This window comes from Rattus rattus, chromosome 3, assembly GCF_011064425.1.
Source record: "Rattus rattus isolate New Zealand chromosome 3, Rrattus_CSIRO_v1, whole genome shotgun sequence".
In the NCBI taxonomy this organism is placed as follows: domain Eukaryota; kingdom Metazoa; phylum Chordata; class Mammalia; order Rodentia; family Muridae; genus Rattus; species Rattus rattus.
The window spans coordinates 63,058,352-63,083,883 of NC_046156.1; the positions used below are offsets into that span (position 1 = coordinate 63,058,352).

General features: G+C 44.2%; 1 protein-coding gene across 1 annotated transcript; it reads right to left on the reverse strand.

Moving 5' to 3' along the window:
- Nucleotides 1–21,692: 21,692 nt before the first annotated feature.
- Nucleotides 21,693–22,860, reverse strand: S100a16 (S100 calcium binding protein A16). Its single transcript, XM_032897844.1, has 2 exons — nt 22,659–22,860; nt 21,693–22,481 (listed from the first exon to the last, which is right to left on the reverse strand). Exons 1-2 carry the CDS (start codon nt 22,809–22,811, stop codon nt 22,263–22,265), a joined length of 372 nt encoding a protein of 123 aa, XP_032753735.1. The 5' UTR covers nt 22,812–22,860; the 3' UTR covers nt 21,693–22,262.
- Nucleotides 22,861–25,532: the final 2,672 nt, after the last annotated feature.

Genomic DNA, 25,532 nt, shown 5'->3' on the forward strand with positions numbered 1-25,532 from the left:
CGGGGCAGAATGATAGACACAGATGGACCAGGAAATTCAAATAGGATAATAAATACCCTCAAAAGATAAAGGAGAGATTGGTGACAGAAATAAAGAGGGAAGTCAGTAAAAAGAATAAAGTGAGGCCTGGGGAGGTGGCTCAGTGTGGAAAGGCCACCAAGACTGAGGGAGGGCCTGAGTTCAGCCCTAGATAAAGAGAGAACGGACCTCTGCAAGTCCTCTGACCTCCACGTGCAATTGCAACCCGCTCACGTGTGCGTGAGCACATACAGGCACTCTAGGGGTGTGGACGTCCACCAGAGAAGACTGTTTGGATGTGGGTGTAGGGCAGTAGAAAGTCTTTATTAGCTGGCCAGCAACTGTGCTGGGTGTTCTGGGATCCCAGTGTAGCCCTGAGCCTTTCTCAGAGTGAGCTTTTTTTTAAACTTTTTAATGATTTTTTTATGAGTTTCACATCATGCACCCCAATCCCACTCATCTACTTGTCCCTTTATATCCACCCTCTGCCCTTGCAAACTACCCAAAAAAAAAAAAAAAAAAAAAAACAAAAATGAAAAGATAAACAAAATATAAAAAAAAGATCTTATTGTGGAAGCTGTAATGATTCCCTGTGTGTCCCACAGTATACACAGGGTGAGATTTTTTTAAGCACAAAAACCGTGTCCTGGGTTACATTTAAAAAGAACCGTTAGCCAGAAGCAGAAGTACAGAACTAAAAAGCAAGGTTAATAGATTTAGAGACTTTCCCAGAACTATGGACTTTGATGGCTTAGGTCTTTCTTTTGGTTTTGGCAGGTGGTGCTGAGTTTCACAACCTAAATGGTTCTTCCACAATGGAGTCAGTCAGGTGTGCTAATGTCTAGGGGCTTACTGGGGTCTTGGACCCTATAACACTAGTGTGCAAACATACACACAAATAAATGCAAAAGAAATTTTTAAGTAAAGTGAACATATTGAAGATTAAGAGATGGCTCAGTGATTAAGAGCACAGGCTGTTCTTCCAGAAGTCCCGAGTTCAATTCCCAGCAAACTCTAAACACTTCTACAAGCAACAAACGTCCTGCAGAGGAACTCTGAAGCGGATTCATTGTGCATCAGCTTGTCTGAGTGAGATGGAACACTCAGACGTAGGCCCCATAGTGGTGGATTGGAGAGGCCAAGGATGGGCAAGCCTGAGGCTGATGGTAAGCGTGTTCCCCACAGCTCCAGAGGCTGCCGGGACAAATGAAACCGTGCTGAGCTCAGGAGCCCCAGAAAGTATCCAGCATGATCTTATGCATCATCTCGGCACTTTCTGAGTTCTTGTAGGCACTGAGCCATAGGTCTTTACAATGCACGTGGACGCTAAAGTAATCCTTTCAGCAGGGCACCTCCTGCCAGCAAGGTCCCTGGAGTAAGAGTCATCCCAAACCAGCAGCAGATGCTGCAGTTTATTGGCCCATGCTTCTGCAAGATCCAACTGATTTGGAGTGTGACCAGAAGTGGGGTAACATTACACTGTGAGGTGATAAGACAGGACAGACTTGCAACCGCATCTGTCTAATTAAGTTCGAGTTAAAGAAGTAAAAATGGGCTCTCATAATTCAATGATATTAGTATAAAATGATAGTGGAAGTATCTGTTCTAAAGCACCAGTGAACTGGCTCCTGTCAGCCATGGGACAGGGTGGTCCCACCATACAGGAGTTCATCGAGATGGTATAAAACTTGAGGCTGAGTCTCACCCCAGGCTATCCTTGAACTCACCTGTAGCTAAGGCGACCTTGAACTTCTGATCCCTTCTCCATCTCTCAAGTGTTGGAGTTGCAAGCATGCCCCCCCACACTGGTTTAATACCATTCATGTAAAGTACAAGAACATGCAATGTAAAAATGATATATTATTAGGAATATGTATGGGTGTACTCCAGTCCTTCTTTTCAAAGATAGAATACTTGCCTTATATGTTCAGGTCCTGGGTTCTAACCCCAGCACTACAAATAATTTTTTTCCATAATGGAATCATATACATATTCTAATTCAGGATAAAGGTCACAGCTGTGGGATGCGTGTACATGGGTGTATCCACAAAAACTGGATCTGTGGGCTTTAGTTATTTACTTTAAGTGATTTGAAGCAAACAGAAAAAAATTGTTCAAATTCAACAAAGCATATTTGAATATTTTTATTTTCTTCCTTTTCTACACAACTAGAACATTCCAACACTAAAATAGTTGAAAAAACAAAGAATTTAAGAAGAGAGAGAATCCAAGAAGAGGAAGCCAGCTGCTTAGAGGAAAGGAAACCGGGTTACTGGGAGCCTTTCCCAGGAAACTGGGGGCCACAGACAGTGCAGCAGTGTCTGCAAGGCTCAGAGAGAAGAATGAATGACCCAAGAGCTGTGTTCACTGCCAAGCAGCAACAGCCTCAAGCTGAAAGAATGCTGGAATACACGAGCCAAGAGCCTTTGAAACCCAACCAACCAAATAATGAATCAAATAAAGGACGCAGGGATGAGGCCAAGCTAGGTCTCTGCTTGTGAACCCTGAATTCAGAGAACTGAGGCCCAACACCCATGCCCATCATCGCTGCAAACAGAACGTGAACAAACCAACATTCTAATATTAATGGGCACAGTCATCAGAACATGGCAGACTGGGGCAGGGAAAACAGGAGTAAAAGTGAATTTACTATTTTTCCCCACTGTCTTGGAAGAGTCCCTATGTGATTATATAAAATGAAATATGCTAAAGAGTTGAGGGGTTTTTTTCCTGCTGGATTTTTTTTAGAATTAATATTTTTAATATCTGAAGTTCAGTCATTTGTTCATTTTTCTCTCCAGGTACGTACAGGTAAAATCTAAATGGAACTTTTCTAAATAGTGTATTCATGGTCCCACGTTTGTACCTTTTGCTCTGTGGATACATCTCACAGTCTACTTAATTGCATTCTCTCATCTCTTGGTATCCTCAGGAAACTGGTTCTTAGGCCCTTGAAGAATACCAAAATTCACACCACTCCTTTCTGGGAAACGGTGTAGTGCTTGCATAAATAGTCTACATGTATGTTCATGTATGCTGTAGGTAGCCACTAGAGTACTCATAATACTTAGTACAATATAATTTCCACCAATGGTCATTGTATAGGATTATTTGGGGGATGATAATAATAAGGGAAATTCTGAGGTCTATATCAATAATAACAATAATAATAATTATTATTATAATGGAAATTTTATATTCAATACACGTTAAAAAAAAGCTTAACATTTCAATCTACAGTTGATTGAATCTGAAGAGGCAGAGCCCTCTGTTGTAGAGGACCAAATAACCACTCAGAGAGAAACTCAGATGATGTTCATCAGTGGGAAGATGTCTTAGTTGGGATTGTATGGCTTTAAAGAGACACCATGACCTTGGCAACTCTGTCTTCTCCAACTATTTGGGGTCTCCAAGGCAGTCCAGTCTTCACCTTTATAGCTTCATGCAAAGGCCACTCTGGGCCTCCATACAGGAAAATCCCTGACACAGGCCTGACGTCAACAACTTTCCTTAGCCATAGAGGGAGACTCCACAACCCCTTTCTTATATCTTTAACTATAATGCCAGACCCACGTGGCGGAAGCTGCCAAGTTCTTCTGCTTGCTAGAGCAGGAACATGTCCCTCTCATTCAAATGAAACACCAGCTTTCTGTTTTCAATGTTTTCCCTTACTGTCTACGCTTGGCTGTCCTGCAGCTCTGTAGACCAGGCTGACCACCTGAGATCTTCCTGCCTCTGCCTCCCGGATGCTGGAATCAAGGGTGTGCACCACCACACCTGGCCCTAAACCTTTCTTTAATACCTTTTCACAAGTTGGAGGCTAAGCTGGCTGGGGTCTTGCTCAGAGGTTCCTTTATTCCATTTAGCAGCAGCAGCATTATTTTTAACTTGTAATCTCCTTGAGCACTGGACTTAGCTCCATTACACTTCCTGGTGCCCCTTTTCTCTTCAAGCTGTACATTTCTGATGACTCAGCTTGTTCCATTTAATTATGGATCTGCATGACTGGCCACTAGTAACTCTGTGACACAGTCAATACTAGGCTGTTCTGAAATCTCTCTGTCAACACCATTCACCCCAAAACTCCTCTATTTAACCTCAGGAAGATTTTTCAAACAAAGGCAAAAAACAGTCATATTCTTCATCAAACTATTATAAGAACAAGCTATAGGCCACTTACTGATAGTCTCCTCCTCTGAAAGTTTGTGAGCTGGGCCATCATAATCTACAATGCTCTCAGCATTGCTGTCCTCCCTGCTTCTAATAGCATAACTCATTGTGCCCCAGTTAAAATGCTCAACTGCTTTCCTAATCTAAAGTCCGGAAGTCCACATTCTGGCAACAAGAAGCATGGTCAGGCCAGTCACAGCAATATTCCAGACCCTGGTACTGTAAAGCCCAACCAACAGGGGCTAAACTCCAATCGCACGAAGAAAATTACAGAGTCCTCTTGAGCAAGCATCCTATGGCAACAGCCAGTCAGGCTACAAAAGCAGGACCAAGATACATAGAGATAGCCTAAAACATCCTGCAAAGAATAGACAACCTGACCATCCTGTTTGTCAGGTGGTTCTGCCCTCCAGCTCAGTTCCTGCAGATTACACCAGAAGTGCAGTTTTTAAACTTTTAACTTGCTGACCCATATGGAAATCCCCCCAAGTTTGCTGTAACCACAGTGAAAACCCTGAACCCCTAGACTCGGGGCTCTCACTGTGACCCATTGCAATGGAGACAATGAAAGACCTGTTCAAGAGCTTTAATAAAGACCCTTATGTGTTTTACATCAGAATATGGCTCCCCGGTGGTCTTTAGGTAGCCACAACTTGGGCATAACAGTACCACCTTCTGTCCTGGTGTTCTATTGCTGTGAAGATACCATGACCATGGCAACTCTTTTGTTGCTGTTGTTGTTGCTGTTGTTGCTGTTGTTGTTGTTGTTGATGATGATGATGATGATGTTTGATTGTGGTTTTTCAAGACAGGGTTTCTCTGTGTAGCTCTGGCTGCTCTGGAACTCACTTTGTGGATCAGGTTGGCCTGGAACTCTGTCTCCTGAATGCTGGGATTAAAGACATGCACCACTATGCCTGGCCAATGGCAACTCTTATACTATTATAAATACTAAAAGAAAACATTTCATTGGGGCTGGCTTATAATTTCAGAGGTTTAGTCCATTATCCTCAAGGCAGGGAGCATGGCAGTAGCAAACACACACACACACACACACACACATACACACACACACACACACACACACACACACACACACAGAGTGATGCATTTCCTTCAACAAGGCCCCACATACCCCAACAAGGCCATACCTCCTAATAGTGCCACTCTGGTGACCCAACATTCAAATCTGTAAGCCTTTGGGATCCATTCTTATTCAAACCACCACATAGGGTTCTCATTTGTTTGGGTTTTGTTTTTGCCCTTCCCCCACCCCCTCTTCTTGCACTTTGCTTCATTTGTTGCTGCTGTTACTAATGGCGTAGTCAGAGTCCTGAGTGTTACCCCCAAAAAAAGTGGAAAAGGTGGAACAAGCCTGTAATCCCAGCATTCTGGAGAGTCAGAAGCAGGAGGACATCTGTGGGATCAACATCAGCCTGGTCTACATAGTGTTCAGACCACTCACTATGTAGCTCAGGCTAACCTTGATTTCTAATCCTCCTGCTTCAGCCTTGCAAGAGCTGAGTTAACAGCACTTAACACCATACCCAGACTGTCAGTGACTTCTACAAGAGTGAAGCAGGGCTGAAAAATGTCTCGATGGTTAAGAGATTACTTGTTGCTCATGCAGAGGACCAGGGCTCTGTTCCCAGCACCCACGTGGTGGTTCACAACCATCTGTAACTCCATTCAAGGGCACCCAACTTCCTACTGTAGCTTCCACAGGCACCAGGCATATATATGGTGCAAAGACAAACATGCGAGCAAAATACTCAGACATAGAAAATAAGCCTAAAGAAAAACTTAAGAGATCAAAGTATACAGTGTTGGCAGCAAAAAAATGCAAGAAGTCTGTTCCCTGAGACCGTGGTATCCAGAGATAGTACTATAAGGTGGAGCTGGGGGGCTGTAGGATGGGAAGATACAGACATCTGCAGCTCAGACACTGTTAGCCTCACCTCAGCAATCTTCTTGCCCCAACCTCCCAAGTCCTTGAACTGCAAGCATGTGCCACCACGGCTGGCTGAGGTTCACTTTTGAGGTTAAAAACAATAGATCTTGTTGATCAACTGGACATGAGAAGTAAGGGGTAAAGAAGAATTCAGGAAGAATCCTGTGACTAGGCTTTGTGCTAGCTAGGCTTATGTCCACTTGACACAAACTAGAGTCATGTTGGAAGAGGGAACCTCAACTGAGAAAATATCCCCACAATATCGCCCCGTGGAAGAACCTGCATGCGTTTTCTTGACTGATGATTGATGTAGCAAAGCCCAGCTTACTGTGGGCAGTGCCACCCTTAACTAGTGTCCCCGAGAGCTGTAAGAAAGCAGGCTGAGCAAGTTGTGGAGAACAAACCAGTAACAGCATTCCTCCACGGCCTTTCCATCAGCTCCTGCATCCGGGGTCCTGCCCTAACTTCTTCAGCGATGAACTGTGATGTAGAAGTGAAATAAAACTTTCATCCCCAAGTTGCTTTTGTTCATGGTGTCCCCTCACAACAACAGAAACCGTAAGACAGATGAGGACACCTGAATAAGACAGCAAAGAACACGAGGACAGAAAACATGGATGTGGGATGTGGTAAAGTTCAGATTCCACGTGGGAGTGCGTTTATCCTTTAACTGTTGAGCACCGGCTACATGGCAGGTACTGGAACGACACAGTAAACAAGACAGGAGGGAACCCTTCACTGTAGAGAAGAAAAGGACAAACAACATTTTAGAGATCTCTAAGCGCTGTGTCAAGAAACAAAGCAGGATCGTGACATGGGCCTATAATCCCAGCTCTTGAGGGGGCTGAAGCATCACAAGTTCAAGGCCCACCGGGAAAACTTCAAAAGAGCCTGTCTGAAAGTAAAACAAAGTAAGACAAAGAGGGAGGGTACAGCTCAGTGGGAAGGTATCTGCTGAGCATCTGTAAGGCCCTGGGTTCAATCCCTGGTACAAAAATAAAAGAAAACAGTAGGCAGGCAGGTGACATTCCAAGTGAGCAAAGTACACCTGATAAGACAAGTGGGGCTCCTCGGGGTGAGTCACCATTATGTTCTTGTACACATGGTGTTTATAGGATTCTGTTGACCCTCAAAGTACATCTCTACAGGTTGCTAAGAAACCACTTCCTTTCTTTCTAACTTTGCCTAAGGAGTATAATTTGTAAGGAGGTTAAAAGTTAGAGGTTCTCTCAGTAAACAGTGGTAAGGTACACTTATGAACAGCATCATCTAGTCTAGCAGGGAGAAGTGCCAGGACAATGAGGTCATACATCATGTTCGCCCTAAGTAAGCCTAGCCTAGCTACTGACATCATTGACCTCCTTGTTGGAGGTCTCTGTGAACACATCATCTGGGCCTAAACGGGGCAACTTATTTACTGCCTACATGCATGCCTGTGTACTACTTGTATACAGTGTCCTGGGAGGCAAGAAGAGGGTGTCAGCCCTCCTCCTACTCCTGAACTGGAGTCACAGGTAGTCAGCCACCGTGTGTGTGCTGGGAATCAATCAAACCTGGATAAGATGTATTTGTAAAACACAGGTTCCCTACTGCCATTAGATCCTTCTCAGTGGAGTCTGAAGTCCCTTCCTCTCCCAGTCTTGCTCCACATGGCACTGTCATTCTTATCCTGCTTCAGCTTCCCCCTGGGGAACCTGGGAAACACTAAGATTTTGAGCAGAGGAGGGATGTGATCTAATATACTTTATTAAAGACTCACTGCGAGCTGAGCATGGGAAGCACACCTGTAATCCCTACACGCCAGATGGCTGCAAATTCAAGGTCTGTGCCAGGAAGTCCCGTAAAGGAAGGCCCACAAGTGAGACTCACTCCTGGTGCTGTATGGATATAAAAGTGACTATGGAGCATCTGACCTCCAGAAAGGGGCAAGGGGCAATGCTCCATTTAACTGAAAGGTGACCGTGGTTTGCGATGGTGTAATAAGGATTGAAGTGATTGGAGACTGAGTCTGGGCGTTTGAAGGCTGAGTAGCAAAACCTAAAATCAGACTCACCCGGGGATGCTGAGGAGGGGAGGGAGTCGGAGGCCTCAACAGTGGGGAGAACGGAGTTAGTGCTGAGGCAGAGGGCCATCAGGAGACGGGATTTATACATGTTCACTTTGAGATGAACATGCCCCTTGCTCTGTGTTCTGGTCCCTTGGCAAACCTATGTATGTTCAGTACTTAGGCTGACACCTTGATTGTCCCCTTGAGTGGATCTGGAACCAACTAAGACACATGCCTCTGGATGAGTCTGACAGTGCTTCCAGAATGATTCATTGAGAGAGGAAGGTCCTCAGCCAAGAGAGCAGTACGTTATTCCAGTAGTAACCAAGATGCACAGAGGTGGTGCTGCTTTTGCCTTCTGGATTTGGCTCCTTGTGGGTGAGTGCATCTGGTCTGCAGCTGTTGCTGTTGCTGCTACCCTTCCCTGACATCAGAACCCAGCTTTTGGGTCTGGCTGGTCCGGGACATTGTATACACATAGTGCACAGACATACATGTACACACATGTACAGGAAAAACACCCAGACGCATGGAATGTTTTAAAAAAAATGGAAAGAGTTGGACATGGTGCACGCCTTTATTCCCAGTACTTTGGAGCCAGGAGCAGGCAGATCTCTGAGTTTGAGAGCAGCCTGGTCTACAGAGTGAGTTCCAGGACATCCAAGGCTGCCCAGAGAAACCCTATCTTGAAAACCCACAAAAAAAAGAAAAAAGCTCCCAGTCTCTTTTTGATTCTTGTTTTTTGATTTTGACACAGGCTATGCAATCCTAGATGTTCTAGAGCTCCCTGTGTAAATCACATTGACCTTGAACTCACAGATCTGTCTGTGCCTGCCTCTGCCTCTTGGGTGCTGAAATTAAAGGCATATGCCACCATGCCCCATTGTTCCAGCTTCTTAAAAAAAACAAAAGTGTGTATGCGTCTGTATGTTGGTAAGTGTAGGTCCATTCAGATGCCTGAGGAGACTAGAATTATAAGCAATTGTAAGTCACTCAACATAGGCAATTAGGAACCAACTGAAGCCAGGCCCTCTGAAGAGCAAGCCGGATACGCTCTCAGCCCCAGTTCGGCGTCTTCAGCAGCTTTCCAGGAATGCTCCAGCCCCTCTGCACCAGAATGGGACCACAGAGACATCCAGCCTCGTGGACTGAGCAGCTACCAGGTTCTAAGCCTCTAAGTCCAGCATGCAAACAACCATTGCTAGATGACCCAGCCTGCTTCAGGTAAGACAGTAAGTCCTCTTTGTGATAACTATTCATCCCATCAGTTCTGTTCCTATGCAGATCCCTAAGATACCATCTAAACATTTCTGACTCCCAGACTACCAATCCAGCCCATCCCTCTGAACTCCAAGTGTAAATATACAACTTCACGTGACATCACCAAACTCAACTTACAGTATCCACATATCTCTTCTCCATCAGTGGAAAACATCTGGTGGTGCACAGTACCACCATTCTGCTTCCCAGACGTCTTTCTCAGTTCCATCAGATCTACTCCATCTTCACTCACAGACCCACCCCTTCCATCTTCCACCTGTTCCACCTCTATAAACACACTATACATCAAGATTGCTTTGTTAGAAATACCTTCAGAGTTTATCTCAATTTGCAATCCCCCATGTGTTTATACAATCATGTGTGTATTTTCTGTCTTCTTCACTAAGCTGTGAGTCCCATAAATTCAGATGACACCCCTTTATACTCTCTTTCTTTGGTACCCCCTATTAAGCCTGATGCAAACTAGGTATTGTTTTTTAGTGTGTGTGTGTGTGTGTGTGTGTGTGTGTGTGTGTGTGTGTAGGCGCGCATGCACTCGCGTGTGACAGAGATTGATACAGGCATCATCTTTAATCACCCTTCACCTTATTTTTATGAAACAAAGTCTCTCCTGAACCTGTACCGCCTGGACAGCAAGCCTTGGGCATCTGGCTGTGTGCTTCACCACAGCTACACACCACCATACCTGTTTGGATTTGTTTGCACTTAAATACATAGGTATTGGGGATGGGATTCTCATCCTCATGCTCATGCAGCAAACACTGAGCTCTCCTCTCGGCTCTCAGCTCCTCTCACAACCATGCAGGGCCTGTAGAGAACACACTTGGCTCTCCATTGTAATGGTTTCAAGATATAGACAAGGGTTCCTGTCCTTGGTTCAGTCCACAGAGGCTTAGTAAAAGAAGGGGCCTGAGCTGTAGCTCTTTTGGGAATGAGCAAACTGCCATCGGGTAAGTCACGCCACATCCTGAGCCCCAGTGGTTTCTCCTGTGAAGTAGAGACACTGACTTCTGCCTCCTGGGGCTGTCAGAAGGAACAAATAAGCCTTAGGTTTGAAAAACAAAGTGTTAAACTTTTAATGCTAGTGCTCTTTCAAAAGGGATTTTACTAGGAATCTAAATGGAAAACAAGCTGAGTAAGGCTGGGGAGGTGGCTCCCTAGGCTACTAAGAACAGTCATTTGCTGTCTTGTGGAGGATCCAGGTTAGGTTATTAGCACCTACATGCTGACTCACAACCATCTGTAACTCCAGTTCCAGAGGATCCAACACCATCTTCTGGCCTCCATAATGCTAGGCACACATAAGGTAAATACATAGATGCAGGCAAAACACTTGTATACATAAAAATAGATGGACAGATGGACAGGTGGATGGACAGACAGACAGACAGATAGATTGCTCTTTTTTAAATGCCAGCATATGTGTTTTTAAGTATTTAGGATATTTAGCCCTCATACCACATAATATTCCAGGTTCTAAGGAATGACAAATCAAGTCACTGATGGCTTTGACAGACACAATTCATTGGACAACTCCTAACCTGGGCCCCAGGTGGTGTAGACACTGAGGCAGGGCATTGTAAGACAGACAGACAGACAGACAGACAGACAGACAGACACATACACACACACACACACACACACACACACACAGAGGGCGCTGGGAAAGCCAGCTTACCAAGACCTGCAGCTGGTCCTCTGGTCTGCTCAGTTTACTCTGTCAGCCCTTTTCTCACCCCACATTTCCCAAGGAGCTCAAAGTGCCCTGACCTTGTCTTAGCTGTATTTGGTCCTCTGGGACTTCTCTGGCTTCAGGCCCTGAGGCAAAACCCAGACTGCCACTAAAGTTTCTGGCCTCCATAAAAATTCAGCTTCCTCCACATAACTCTAGACTTGAACTTAGACCCTTTAACAACAGGCTTTTAAAAGCTTAGTAATTGTGGGCACAGTGATTCACACTGTAGTCCAAACCCTCAAAAGGCAGAGAGTTTAAGGCCAGACAAGCTGGAGTGCAATCCTATGTCAAAACAAGACATCTGAATGGGGTGGGGAGGGTGTGATGCCACAAAATTAAAAGGACTGTAAGAGACTTCTATGAATAATTATGTGCCAAAAAAAAGGCTGGCGTGGCCAAAATGGCCAGGTTATATAGAGGCTCTGTCTCAAAAAAAAAAAAAAAAAAAAAAAAAGGATGGAGAAGAAAGAGACGGAGGAAGAGGAAGAAAAGGAAGCAGCAGCAGCTGGGTGTGGTGATGCTCATTACGCATCCATAACCCCAGAATTCCTAAGGCAAAGGCAGGAAGATTGGAGCCTGGAAGGAGTCTGAGAGATCAGAGCTACGTAATGGTGAATTAGTTAAATCGATTTGGCTCCTGGCCAGTCGTGGGCACTGCACCTGCCCAAGAGCTCTCTGGATTTTTAAATGAAAGACACACACACACACACACACACACACACACACACACCAGCTAATTTTGATATGCCTTGACTAGCTCAGTGGCTGGTCACCTCTAAACCTCCCAGCAGCTAGCAAACACTCCCCTCCGATATTCCTTAGTTAACATCTTTCAGTCTATATCTCATCTCTGCTACCCCAGACCCTTAGGCCCACTTTCCCAGAATCTTACATGCCAGTGGGCCTTTAAGTTTCCCCATCATGGTGATTCTCCCTCCTTCTTCCCTTCTCTCTCAGTCCCTTGCCTGCTTGATCTAAAAGTCCTGGCCCATCTCCCTGCCCAGCCACTGGCTGTTCGACAATTCTTTATTATCAATCAAAGCTAGCTGGGGGTAGGGAACCCTCAGGTCTGGAAGCAAGGCTTTTGGGAGCCGAAATAAGACAAAGCATTAGAACCAATTCCCAACAGAACTATATAGTAAGAGTCAGGTTAGATAAGATTACATAACAAGGGGTTGGGGATTTAGCTCAGTGGTAGAGCGCTTGCCTAGGAAGCGCAAGGCCCTGGGTTCGATCCCCAGCTCCAAAAAAAGAACCAAAAAAAAAAAAAAAAAAAAAAAAAGACTAAGCAAGGCTATGTGAAGCCCTGTCTCAAAACAAAAGAACAAACAAACTCCATAAGAATGTGATAGGTGAACAGAAGGAGAGAGATTATAAGGGAAGGAAGGGAACCAGATGAGTGGGAAGTATCATGGGAAGAGCAGAGAACCTGCCTCAGAGGGGGGGAGTACAGAACTAGAGATGTGGTTCTGTTGCACAGTACTGCTTAGCACACTTGAGAACCTGCCTCAGATGGGGGGTGGGGGGAGTACAGAACTAGAGATATGGTTCTGTTGCACAGTACTGCTTAGCACACTTGAGAACCTGCCTCAGATGGGGGGTGGGGGGGTACAGAACTAGAGATGTGGTTCTGTTGCACAGTACTGCTAGCACACTTGAGAACCTGCCTCAGATGGGGGGTGGGGGAGTACAGAACTAGAGATGTGGTTCTGTTGCACAGTACCACTTAGCACACTTGAAACTGTAGACCCAAATTCCAGAACTATCTAAAGAGAAGGAATAAGAGGAAGAAGAAGAGGAGGAGAAAAAGGAGGAGAAAGAGAAGAAAGAGAAGGAGGAGAAACTGTTGATACTGATGTGGAGAAAATTGTGCTCTGTCGGTAGGGTAATAAAATGGTGCAGCTGCTCGTGAAAGGTCTTGAGACTTCTCAAAAAAATTAAAATTAGGTTAACAAGATAGCTCACTGGGTTAAGGCTCATGTTTCCAAGACTGAGAACATGAGTTAAATCCTTGGAACCTGCAAGAGGACCAACTCTTGCAAGTTATTCTCTGACCTCCACACATATGTATGCACACAAATTAATTGATTAATTAACTAATACAAAGAGAGACAGACAGACAGACAGACATTTAAATTTTTAAGTTAAAAACAGACTTATAATATGACTCAGCATTCTAATGTCTGAGCATATCCGAAAACCCTGAAAACAAGGTATTTGTTTTTCGTGTGTGTGTGTGTGTGTGTGTGTGTGTGTGTGTGTGTGTGTATGTGTGTGTGTAATGCATGCATGTGCATACATGGAATATCATGGCTGACATAAAGTATCTTCCTTGATCACTTTCCTATATATTAAGGCAAGGTTTCTCACAGAAGCCAGTGCTCACCTTTTCCAGCTAGCCTGACTAACTAGCTTGTTCCAAGCAGTCCATGTCTCTGCCTCCGATGTACTAGATCAGAGGTGGGCCTCCTGCCCACCTGGATTTCCATTAAAAATACTTACTGGAAAGAGAAAAGTAGGGTTGCTGATCAACAGGCAGGCTCACAGCCAAGCAAGCTGAAAAAGTTCTAGAGACCTGTCATGCAACAATGTACATACAGAGCCTGGCAAGGTGGGACAGACCTCTACTCTCAGATACTCCGAGCACTGAGGGAGGAGACCACTTGATGCTAGAAATTCAAAGCCAGTCAGCTCTCTCTCTCTCTCTCTCTCTCTCTCTCTCTCTCTCTCTCTCTCTCTCTCTCTCTCTCTCTGTCTCTCTCTCTCTCTCTCTCTCTCTTGCTCTGTATCTCTCTCCCATCTGAAGGATCTCTGTAGCTCTCCTTGTATTCACAGCAATCTTCCTGCCTCAACTCCCCATTACTAAAAGTACAACACTATACTTACAAGATCCTGACTCAAACTTGTGCCAGGCTGAAGAGATGATTCAGTGTTTAAAAGCACTGTTTGTTTGTTTGTTTGTTTGTTTGTTTGTTTTTAAGATCTGTTTCAGTTCAGAAATTGGTATATCAGAAAAAGAATATGTTAAATCTAAAAATTCCTGATACAAAACATCTAGAAATTATGGAACACTATGAAAAGTCCACCCCTCAGAATAATAGAAATAGAAGAATGAGAAGAATCCCAGCTCAAAGGCCCATAAAATATTTTCAACAAAATGATAGAAGAAAATTTTCCTAACCTAAAGAAGAAGATGCCTATAAAAGTACAGGAAGTATACAGAGCACCAAAGGAATTGGACCAAAAAAGAAAATTCGCCTCACTACATAATAATCAAAATACTAGACATACAGAACAAAAAAAGAATACTAAAATCTGCAAGTGTAAAAAAACAAGTAACAAAGAAAAATATATAAACCTATTAGAATTATATATAAATTCTCTATGGAGACTCTAAAAACCAGAAGGGCCTGGCCAGATGTGCTGCAGACTCTAAGAAACCACAGATGCACTGGCATCTATAGCCAGCAAAACTTTCAATCAGCATAGACGGAGAAAATAAGATATTCCATGATAAAGTCAAGTTTAATATCTATCTACAAATATAGCCCTACAAAAGGTGCTAGAAGGAAAACTCCAATTTAAAGAGGTTAACTACACCCATGAAAACACAGGAAATAAATAATCTCACAGCAGCAAAAGAATGGAAGCACACGCACAAACTCACTCACACACACAACAAGAAAATAGCAGAAATCAACCATCATTGGTCTTTCAATATCAATGGTCTTTATCCCTCAATAAAAGACACAGACTAACAAAATGGATAAGAAAATCTTTCTCTCATCCTTCTGCTGGATATAAGAAACACACCTCGATATCAAGGATATTGTACCTCAGGGAATAAAACAGACCTAAGAATCAAGCTGGTGTAGCCATTTTTATATCTAACAAAATAGACTTCAAACCAAAAGTGATCAAAATAGACTGAGAAGGACACTACATATTCATCAAAGGAAATGTCCACCAAGATGACATTTCAGTTCTTAACATCTATGCCCCAAATGCAAGCTCACCCACTTTTGTAAAAAAGACACTACTGCAGCTTAAATAACATATTGACCCCTGCCTAATAATAGTGGGAGATGTCAATACCACACTTTAACCAATGGACAAGTCATCCAGACAAAAAATTAACAGAGAAATACTGGACCTAACCAACATTATATACCAAATGTAATAGATATTTACAGAAAATTCACCTAAACACAAAAAATAGCTTCTTCTGAACACCTCATGGAACTTTCTCCAAACTCTACTACATACTCAGACACAAAACAAGTCTCAAGAGATACAAGAAAATTGAAATAACTTCCTGCATCCTATCAGACCTCCACAGATTAAAGCTGGATATCAACAACAACAGAAAGTTTACAAACTCATGGAAACTGAACAATTCTCTACTGAATGATAGGTGGGTCAAAACAAAAATAAAGAAGTTAAAGACCATTTAAAATTCAATAAAAAATGAATACACAGCATACCCAAACTTTTGGGACACAATGAAAGCAATGCTAAGAGGACAGTTCATAGCACTAAGTGTCTACATAAAAAAATAATAAATGGAGAGATTTCGTACTAGCAACTTAATGACACACCTGAAAGCTCTAGAACACAAAAAGTAGCAAGCTTACCTAGGTGGAGTAGATGACAATAAACAATCAAACCGAGTGGTGAAATCAATTAAAATAGAAAACAATAAAAGAATCAATGAAACAAGGAGTTGGTTCTTTGAGAAAATCAACAGGAAAAACAAACCCTTATCCAAACCAAAAGACGCAGAGAGAAGATCAAATTAATAAAAATCTGAAATGAAAAGGGGACAGAACAACAACACTAAGGAAATCCTGAAAATCCTAAGGACATAGTTTAAAAACCTGTAATCCACCAAATTGGAAAGTCTATTAGAAATGGATAATTTTCTTGATAGTAGCACTTACCAAAGTTAAGTAAAGATCAGATAAACAATTTAAATATCCCTATAATCCCTATGAAATAGAATCAATCATTAAAAGTCTCCCAGCCAAATAAATCCCAAGGCCAGATGGTTTTAACTCAGAATTCTTTAACTCAGACTTTCAAAAATGAGTCAATGCCAATACTCCTCAAATTATTCCATAAAAACAGATACAGAGCAAACATCGCCCAATTTATTTTACGATACCCTGATACCTAACCACATAGAAAGAGAATCAAAGACCAATTTCTCTTACAATCATTGATGCAAAAGTACTCAATAAGATACTTGCAAATCAAATCCAAGAAGACATCAAAACGATCATCCACATCCCAGAGATTCAGTGATGGTTCAATATACAAAAATCAGAAAATATAATCCACCATTATAAACAAACGAAAAGAAAAAAGCCACGCAATTATCTTATTAGATACAGAAAAGGCTTTTGACAAAATCCAACACTCTTCGTAATAAAACTTTTAGAGAGATTATAGATACCAGGGACATACCTAAACATAATAAAGGCAATTTATAGCAAGCTCATAGCCAAATCAAATTAAATAGAGAGAAACTCAAAGCAATTTCACTAAACTCGGGAACAAGACAAGTTCCCTCTCTCTCCATATCTACTCAGTATAGTACTTTAAGTTCTAGCTATAGAAATAAGACAATTAAAGGAGATCAAGGAGATACAAATTAGAAAGGAAGAAGTCAAAATATAGTTATTTGCAGAGGATATGATAATATACGTAAGTAACCCTAAAAATTCCACCAAAGAACTCCTACAGCTGATATACACTTTGAGTGAAGTGGCTGGATACAATATTAATCCCCCACCACCACCAAAAGAAAGAAAAGAAAAAGAAAATCAGTAGCCTTCTTATATACAAGCAACAAATAGACTGAGAAAGAAATCAGGGAAACAACACCTTTCACAATAGCCTTTATCAATATAAAATATCTTGGAGTAACTCTAACCAAGAAAGTAAAAGACCTATATGACAAAAACTTCAAGTCTTTGATGAAAGAAATTAAAAAAGACACCAGAAGATGGAAAGATCTCGAATACCCATGGATTGGTAGCATTAACATAGTAAAAATGTCCATTTTACCAAAAGCAGTCTACAGATTAAATGCAATCCCCATTAAAATTCCAACACTAATTGTTTGTTTGTTTATTCGTTTAATATTATGTGTAGGTGTTTTGCCTGCTTGTATGTCTGTGCAGCATGCACATGCAGTGTCTGCGGAGTCAAGATCCCCCAAAACTGGAATTACAGGCAGTTGTTAGTGTTATCTGCATGCTGTAAATTGAACCAAGGTCCTCTTGAAAAGCAACCAGTGCTCTCTTAATTACTGAGCCATCTCTCCAGGCCTCAACACAATTCTCACAAACCTTGAAAGACAAATCTCAACTTTGTATGAAAAAAAAAAAAAAAGATAGCTAAAGCAATCTTGAACAATGAAAGAACTGTTAGAGGAGATCAGCATCCGTGATCTCAAGCTGTACTACAGAACTATAGTAATAAAAACCATGGTATTAGCATAAAAAGAGACATATTGATCAACAGAATTGAATTTAAGACCCATACTAATCTACATATAATATTAACACCTGACTTTTTTTTTCTTTTCTTTTTTTCGGAGCTGGGGACTGAACCCAGGGCCTTGCGCTTCCTAGGCAAGCGCTCTACCACTGAGCTAAATCCCCAACCCCACACCTGACATTTTATAAAGAAGCCAGAAATACACATTGATAAAGAAGACATAATTTTTGTCTTCAATAAATAGTACTGGTCAAACTGGATATAGAAGAATGCAAATAAATCCATATTTATCGCCCTGCACAAAACTCAAGTTCACATGGATTAAATGCCTCAACATGGACTGGAGAGATTGCTCAGCAGTATTGAGTATTGACTGCTCGTCTAAAGGTAAGTTCAATTCCCAGTGACCTCATGGTGACTCGCAACCATCTGTAATGGGATCCGATGCCCTTTTCTTCTGGTGTGTCTGAAGACAGCTACAGTATACTTATATAAAATAAATAAATCTTTTAAAAAAAAACCCAAAGTCTTCAACATAAAACCAGATATACTGAATCTAATAGAAAAGAAAGTGGGACTAGCCCTGAATATATTGGCACAGAAGGCAACTTTATGAACTGAACACCAACAGTGTAGGCACTAAGACCAACAATTAATAAATGGGACCTCATGAAACTGTAAGGCAAGGGATGCCATTATTCAAACAAAGTGGTAGCCTACAAAATGGAAAATGATTTTTGACAACTCCACATCCGAAACACATAAAGAACTCAAGAAAGTAAATATCAGATAAACCAAATAATCCAATTTTTAAATGGGGTTCAGATCTAAAGAGAGAGTTCTCAATAGAGGAATCTCAAATGACTGAGAAACACTTTAAAAATGTTCAGTATCCTTGGCCATCAGTGGAATGCAAACCAAAACTACTTTGAGATTCTATAATACACCTAACACAATGTTCAATATCAATAACACAAATGACAGTTCATGCTATCGAGGATGTGGAGCAGGAACACTCCTCCATTGCTGGTGGGAGTTCAAATTTGGACAGCCACTATGGAAATCAACATGGCGTTTCCTCAGAAACCTCATAACCCAGCTACACCACTCTTGGGGATCTACCTAAAGTATACTCTGTTCTACCACAGACACTTGCTCAACTATATTCATTGCAGCTTTATTCATAAGAGACAGAACGTGGAAACATCCTAGAGATCCCTCAACTGTAGAGTGGATGAAGAAAATATTGTACATTTACACAATGGAGTATTACTTTGCTGTTTTTTTTTTTTAATGATATCATGAAATTTGCAGACAAATGATGGAACGAAAGAAAATAATCCTGAGTGAGGTAACCCAGACCCAGTAAGACAAATATGGTATGTATTCACTTGTAACTGGATATTAGTTATTATATAACTGATAATCAAGCTACAGCCCATAAACCCAGAGTTAGGTAAAGAGGGCGGCTCTAGGGGGACAGATGGATCTCCCTAGAAAAAGATAGGGCAGGGGAAATAGAATAGATTTTATTGTGTCCATTGGGGACAAGTGGAGACAGGAGTGAGAGGGATCAATCAGGGTTGGGGGGAGATAGAATAGAGAGAGAAAGCACAGAGAGAGACATCAGGAATTAAAGGGTATTTGGGGAGCAGTGCAGAAACCTGGTATAGTGAAAACTTCATGGAATCTATGAGGGCGATCCTAGTGAGGACCACTAGTAATGACAGATATAGTCTCAACTGGCTGTCTCTTGTAGCCAAGCAAGGCTTCCAGTCAATAGGTTGCATTTGGTTAAGTTGTTGGATGAGGAGGTCCTGTGAAGATCTTCAAACAACCCAGGCTGATCTAGGACAGAAGTATGGTCTCTGTAAACTGACAGGAGGGGGAGTGGGGGCAGGCATTGCCAAGGACATGCACACAGCTCTTGTAACATGGGGAGGTCTAGCTGGTGTCTGCATGGAGTCCTCACCCCTATGTTCTAGTCTCTTTCATGCAGGAACATACTCTGCCGGCTACCAAAAGAGAAACTTAGATGCCAACCCAGCCAAGAAACCTTTGTAAAAATCCTGCTTGTGAGATTTTCTGGGGGAATGAAGGCACAAAACCTGTAAGAATACCCAGCCAATGTCTGATTTAACTTGAGGCCACTCCATGAGATGGAGCCCGTTCCAGACCCTCCTTGGATGACCAAAAACCAGAGACTGGATGACCCAGAGACCTAAATAGTGTAGAACCAAAATACAACGGATCTAAAGATAGGTAGGTAGGTAGATGGATGGATGAATGGATGGATGGATGGATGGATGGATGGATGGATGGATGGATGGATGGATGGATGGATGGATATGGAATAATTTTTAGTGATGTTCTGCTATACTCATAGATTGGTACCTTGTCCAGTCATCAGAGAAGCTTCCTCTGACAGCTGAGAGGAGTGGATGCAAAGACCCACAGCCAGACATTATGCAGAGAGAGTCTAAATTGGAGATCTCTAACAGGTACCCCACCTCAGAAAATCCTGTGGAAGAGGGCAGAAAGATTGTGGAAGTCAGAGGGGATGGAGGACACCAGGAGAACACAGCCCACTGAATCATCTAAGCAGGGTGCAAGCAGACTCACAGAGACTGAGGCAGCAAGCACAAGGTACTCAGGGGTCTGCACCAGGTCACCTTTAAGCTTAGCATTTTTATGGGACTCCTGAGTGAAAGAACAAGCAGGTCTCTGATTCTTCTGTCTGCTCTCAGGACTCTTTTCTCTCTGATGGATTGCCTTGTCCAGTCTCTGTGTGTGGGCCTTTGCCTTGTCTTGCTGTATTTTGTTTTGTTGTGTTTAGTTGTTGTCTCTTAGAGACCTGTTCTTTTCTGATGGAAAATGGAGGGAAAGTGAATTGGAGGAGAGTGGAGATAGGGGAGATGGGGGGAGCTAGGAGGTGTGGAGGAAGGAAAACTGTAATTGAGATGTATTGTATGAGAGAGGAATCTATTTTAAATAATACACAAGTAAACTTTTTTAATTTTTAAAGGGAGTGGGGATTATTATGACTCTGCGATAGGACAGAAAGGGCCAGCAGGAACCTTGACAACAGCTTTTCTGAGACACACCAGTTTCACAAAGTTGAAAATCCTTAAACGCTCTACAGTAAAAGCCTGCACCTGGGTCTGGTGCGGTGGCACACGCCTTTAATCCCAGCACTTGGGAGGCAGAGATGCTTGGATCTCTGTGAGTTCAAAGCCAACCTGATCTACGTAGAGAGATCCAGTCCTACCAAGTCTACATAGTGAGACCGTGTTTACAAAACAAAGCAAAAATGGAGAACAAAAGACCAAACCTCTCTGCACCTGTGCTTCTTTGGGGAACCTTAAACTGTGGGTTCAGGCTGGGTTTCCTGCCGTGTGCCTATTGAAGGCTCCTCAGTTTAGTAGCAGAGAGAGATGGGAAAACTGGCATTGTTCCCAGCAGCTGAAAACTGTGGCTCCCTTTCTGGCTTTGGTTTCCCATACCTCTCTCCCCTTACACCCTGTATTCCCACCCCACAATATCTCTCTATATTAGGATTAGCTTCTGAGGATCTAAGCCCTCCATGCTACTCATAGCTCAAGGCTGAGGGTCATAGGCCCTTTTATTTAAATTTATTGAGGACTAAATGACACCTAATATGCACCTAAAAGTTGAATTTGAATCTGAGAATAAGTTCTGAGGGCCTTTGAGGATTGCAGGCAAACAACACCATGCTGGGCTGTGCATCCCTGGCTGACCTTGAACTCCAGACCCTTATAACTTCAGCCTGGATTCTGGGATTATACATGTGTGTCATCGATCGAAGTTTAACTTCTGACTTTTTTTTTTCTTGCTTTGTTTACATATAAGGTTTTCTTATGCAATGCCCTAGAGCCTCAGGGTCCAGGACAAAGATCACCAAGGTGGAATGGATTCCCAGGAAGTGTGGAGCATTTAAAGAACATCACAAAGGAACCAGCCAGGAGTTACAAACTCCAAATCCAGCATTTATTTCGGTGGAAGAGCAGAGAGGGGGCTCAACCCAGGTTAGGTCATTCCCAGACAGAGACAGCTGGGCAGGAGCCCCTGGGAATGCCTCTCTACCCAGCTATGAGTTTGGAAGGAAGAGAAGAGGCTAATTCTGGTACTGCTACCACCACAGCTGCCACAGCCAGGAGCTGGGAGACCTCAAGCAGCAAGCTGACCTCTAGAGGTCAGGACAAACTCAGAATCAGGCAAGAATCAGACAAGAACATCAGACACTGCAAGAGCACACAGACTCGACAAGTGGGAAAAGTCTTGGGGGCCCCCAAACAGCATCGATATTTCACAAAGGGGACCCCCCAGGGCCTACAGGCTCCAGGGACTGAATGCTCAGGGAAGCACTACCACAGTGAGATGCTCACAAAGAGGCCTTGATAGCCCCCCGCCCACCTTGTGCTGTTCAGCTAGGATAGGAACAGGTCTGGAGGGAGAAGGGAAGAAAGAGTCAAAAGCATGGAAAGAACATTGGCAGGACATGGGTCAGGACATGAAAAGGGTCCTGAGAGGGGCCTCTAGCTGCTGCCCTGCTGCTCCTGCTGGCTCTCCTGCTGGCTCTCCTGCTGGCTCTCCTGCTGGCACTCCTGCTGGCACTCCTGCTCACGGATGAGGTTGGCCATGGGGCTGGTGATGCCACCAATCATGGTCCAGTATTCATCAAAGCAGATGCGCCCGTCATGGTTGGCATCCAGGTTCTGGATGAGCTTGTCAGCTGCCTTTCGGTTCCCTGTGTCCTGTAGAAGAACTTGGATCAGTAAAGCTTAGGATGACCCAGACATGACCCTAGGAAGAGACTCTTAGTCAGGCTAGCAGGGCACAGGAGGGGTCACTGAGCAGAGCACAGGGAGGGAGGGGGCACTGAGAGGACCATGAGGAGAAAAAGCAGGCACGGAAAGGGAGAGTCGGGGTACCGTCAGCATGTGGTTCAGCTCTTTCTGGAGCATCTTTCGGAAACTGGACTTGCTGATCTTGTTCTTGACCAGGCTGTGCTTGGATACATATTTATAAAAGTTTTCTACCAGGACAACAAGTGCCTTCTCCAGCTCTGTATAGCAGTCAGCCATCTCACTGCCTCAGCTCCTCTGGGCCTAGGAAGCAGAGAGAGAGATAAGGAAGGACATCCCCACACACAGCCAGCAACATCCCCAGACTTCTTGTCTTTCAGAGAAGGGGGGGAAGCAAACGCAGGAGAGCAAAGCAAGTGTGGGGGTGGCCCTGGAAGGAGAGCTACGCGCGACTCCTCTAACCCAGCAGGGGTTCCCCAGCCAGACTGCCAACTGCCAAGACAGGTTCTCCAGGCCCTGCCCCTGTCTCCTCGGGCAGGCCTGATACCTGTCAGAGCCCTCTGAGAGCAAAGGCTCCTGTGAGAGAGGAGGAAGGTAACTGCCACACACACACACACACACACACACACACACACACACACACACGAGAGAGGTGGGGGGTCCCTGTTCTATGGCAAACTTGCTGGGAAGAATCAAGACAGAGGAAATCAGGGGCTTTTATCTTCCATCCTAAGGACTGGCTGAGACCTCATGCCTAAGCAACAAAGCAGGGATAGGAACCTTGGCCCCCTTAACCCCTTGCACAGGTTCTAAGGTAGCGAGTTCAGAGGTTGGGCCACCATTGCCCATGTCTAGGAAAAAGCAAAGTCTGACTCCATCAGATCAGATTTTGTGTGGCTCCCCTCCTGGCCACACCCTGTCAGCCTCTCCTCCCTCTTAACCACTCCCTAAGTATACATCATGGCCCAACGGCACCCTTTACCCCATTACCTAAGGAAGATCCTGGCCCAGCTCTGTCCCAGCTTGAGACAGACTCTGGGCCTTTGGACACAGCAACTGCCTGGCAGAGGCTTGCACGCATCACCCCCTCAAACCAGAACAAAAGGCCACTCACACTCCAAGCGGATACAGCCTTCTGAATAACAGGATATGAGGGGAGCAGGCGGATCTAGTCTGAGAGTCACCGCCCATGCCCAGAGCCCCTCCAAATCAGCCCGGCAAATCAAACTCTCCTCCCACCCTCAAGTACAACAATGAACTCCTGCTACCCTCAGTCAGCTGACCCAGGAAGGTGAGGTGGACACAATATGACACAGCCACTGGGCCAGGCCTGTGCACCCACGGTCTGATTCAAAAAGGTGAACTCCTTCGCCCTACTAGCATGCCGCCAGTCCTTACCACCTGCTTTCAAGCCTTCGCATAGTTCTGTCTCCTCCCTTGTCCACTGCCCTACACATTCCTCTCAGCTGACAACCACCTGTCACCCTGGCCCTCCCCAGACCGTGCCTGGAGGAAGACTTGCCTTGACCTCTGTCATCCCTACACATTTTCTGAGTTCCCACAACCATGTCTGTCTTCAGCACGTCAACACCCGCCACGGTCATTAGCTGGTTTGGTTAGTCTCTGCCTCTCATTTCTCCATCCAGAAAGCCAGTGCAGTGTTTCTGACATTCAGATGCTGTTCTCTCATCCGAATAGCAGAATTTGTAATCTGCGGGCAAGGTTGGTCAATCCTGAATATACACGTACCCTCCTTTTAACCCCTGTAACTTCTCTGGCACACAACACCCGGCCCAGTGCCCTGTTCAAATGTTCCACCTCTGTCCAGCCCTAATGCCAGGTGCCCAAGGCCCCTTATCTCCTTTCCACACCTTTGTGCACCTTTTTCTTAAGGAATGATCTGAACAGGAGGCTAGGATGCAGAAGGGGTACTGAGAGAGAGAGTGGTGAAGCTGGGGCATCTCTGGTAGGAAACCCTCCCTTCCTTACCCTCCTGACCACTCTGGTCTGTGGCTGGAAGGATGGCTGGCACAGTGCCAAACCCACAGGAAATTATCTTCTTCCCCATACTTTGTTTGTTAAGGGTGTAACAGTGTGGCTTAATGTTTGAAAGATATATAATTTCTCTAACATACACAAATAAGGAAGAAAAAAAGGCTTTTTAACACATGATCTGTCTGCCCTGGTGCCCTTTGGGTAGGGTGAGGATGGCCAGTGCTCCTGGAGATTCTGGAAGCTGCATCAGAATCAGGAAAAGCTATATTCAGCGCTCTCTCTCTCTCTCTCTCTCTCTCTCTCTCTCTCTCTCTCTCTCTCTCTCTCTCTCTCTGTCAACCCTTGAGAAGAAGATGAGAATTTGAGACCCTTCCACCCCTATCCAGGGCTGTTCCAAATGAGTTCTGTAGGAAACAGTCAAAGAGAAGTCAGGGAAGGAAAGGTCACTGCTGCTCTCCACAAAGGCCAATCTGGCTTTCCCTCTACCTGCATTCAGTTTTGTTCCTCCACCAAGGGAGCTTCCCCCTGCCCCTTACCCTGCCCCTTACCCTGCCCCTTAGTTCTATGCCCAATCCCTACCTGGATTCTTGCAGCAGCCAAGCAAACAACTAACAGAGAAACACCCAACAGATGAACCAGCCACCTAGCCCAGGAGCACCGGGCCGACCAGAGATGCAGCTTCAGTGTCCTGACTCTTTCCCAGGCCTTCCTCCCAGGTATCTGCCTCCTCCCCAGGTATAAAATGGACAGCTCTGAGATAACCATCTGGACAAGTATGTTTCTGAAGTGTTTTCTGAAGACAGAGTATCAGAGTGGGGCAGTCAGGTGTCATTATTTTCCTCCGCCCTCCCCTGGGGGACAGAAGACAGGCTCAGCTACCCCACCCACTTCACGGCCACCTATTCCTACAGCTGCCCCATCCTTCAACTAGGCAGGCCTGAGGACCTCCAGGCGTGTGTGTGGATTGTGCCGTTCTCCTAGGCAGACCTATCCTCAAGGTAGTTT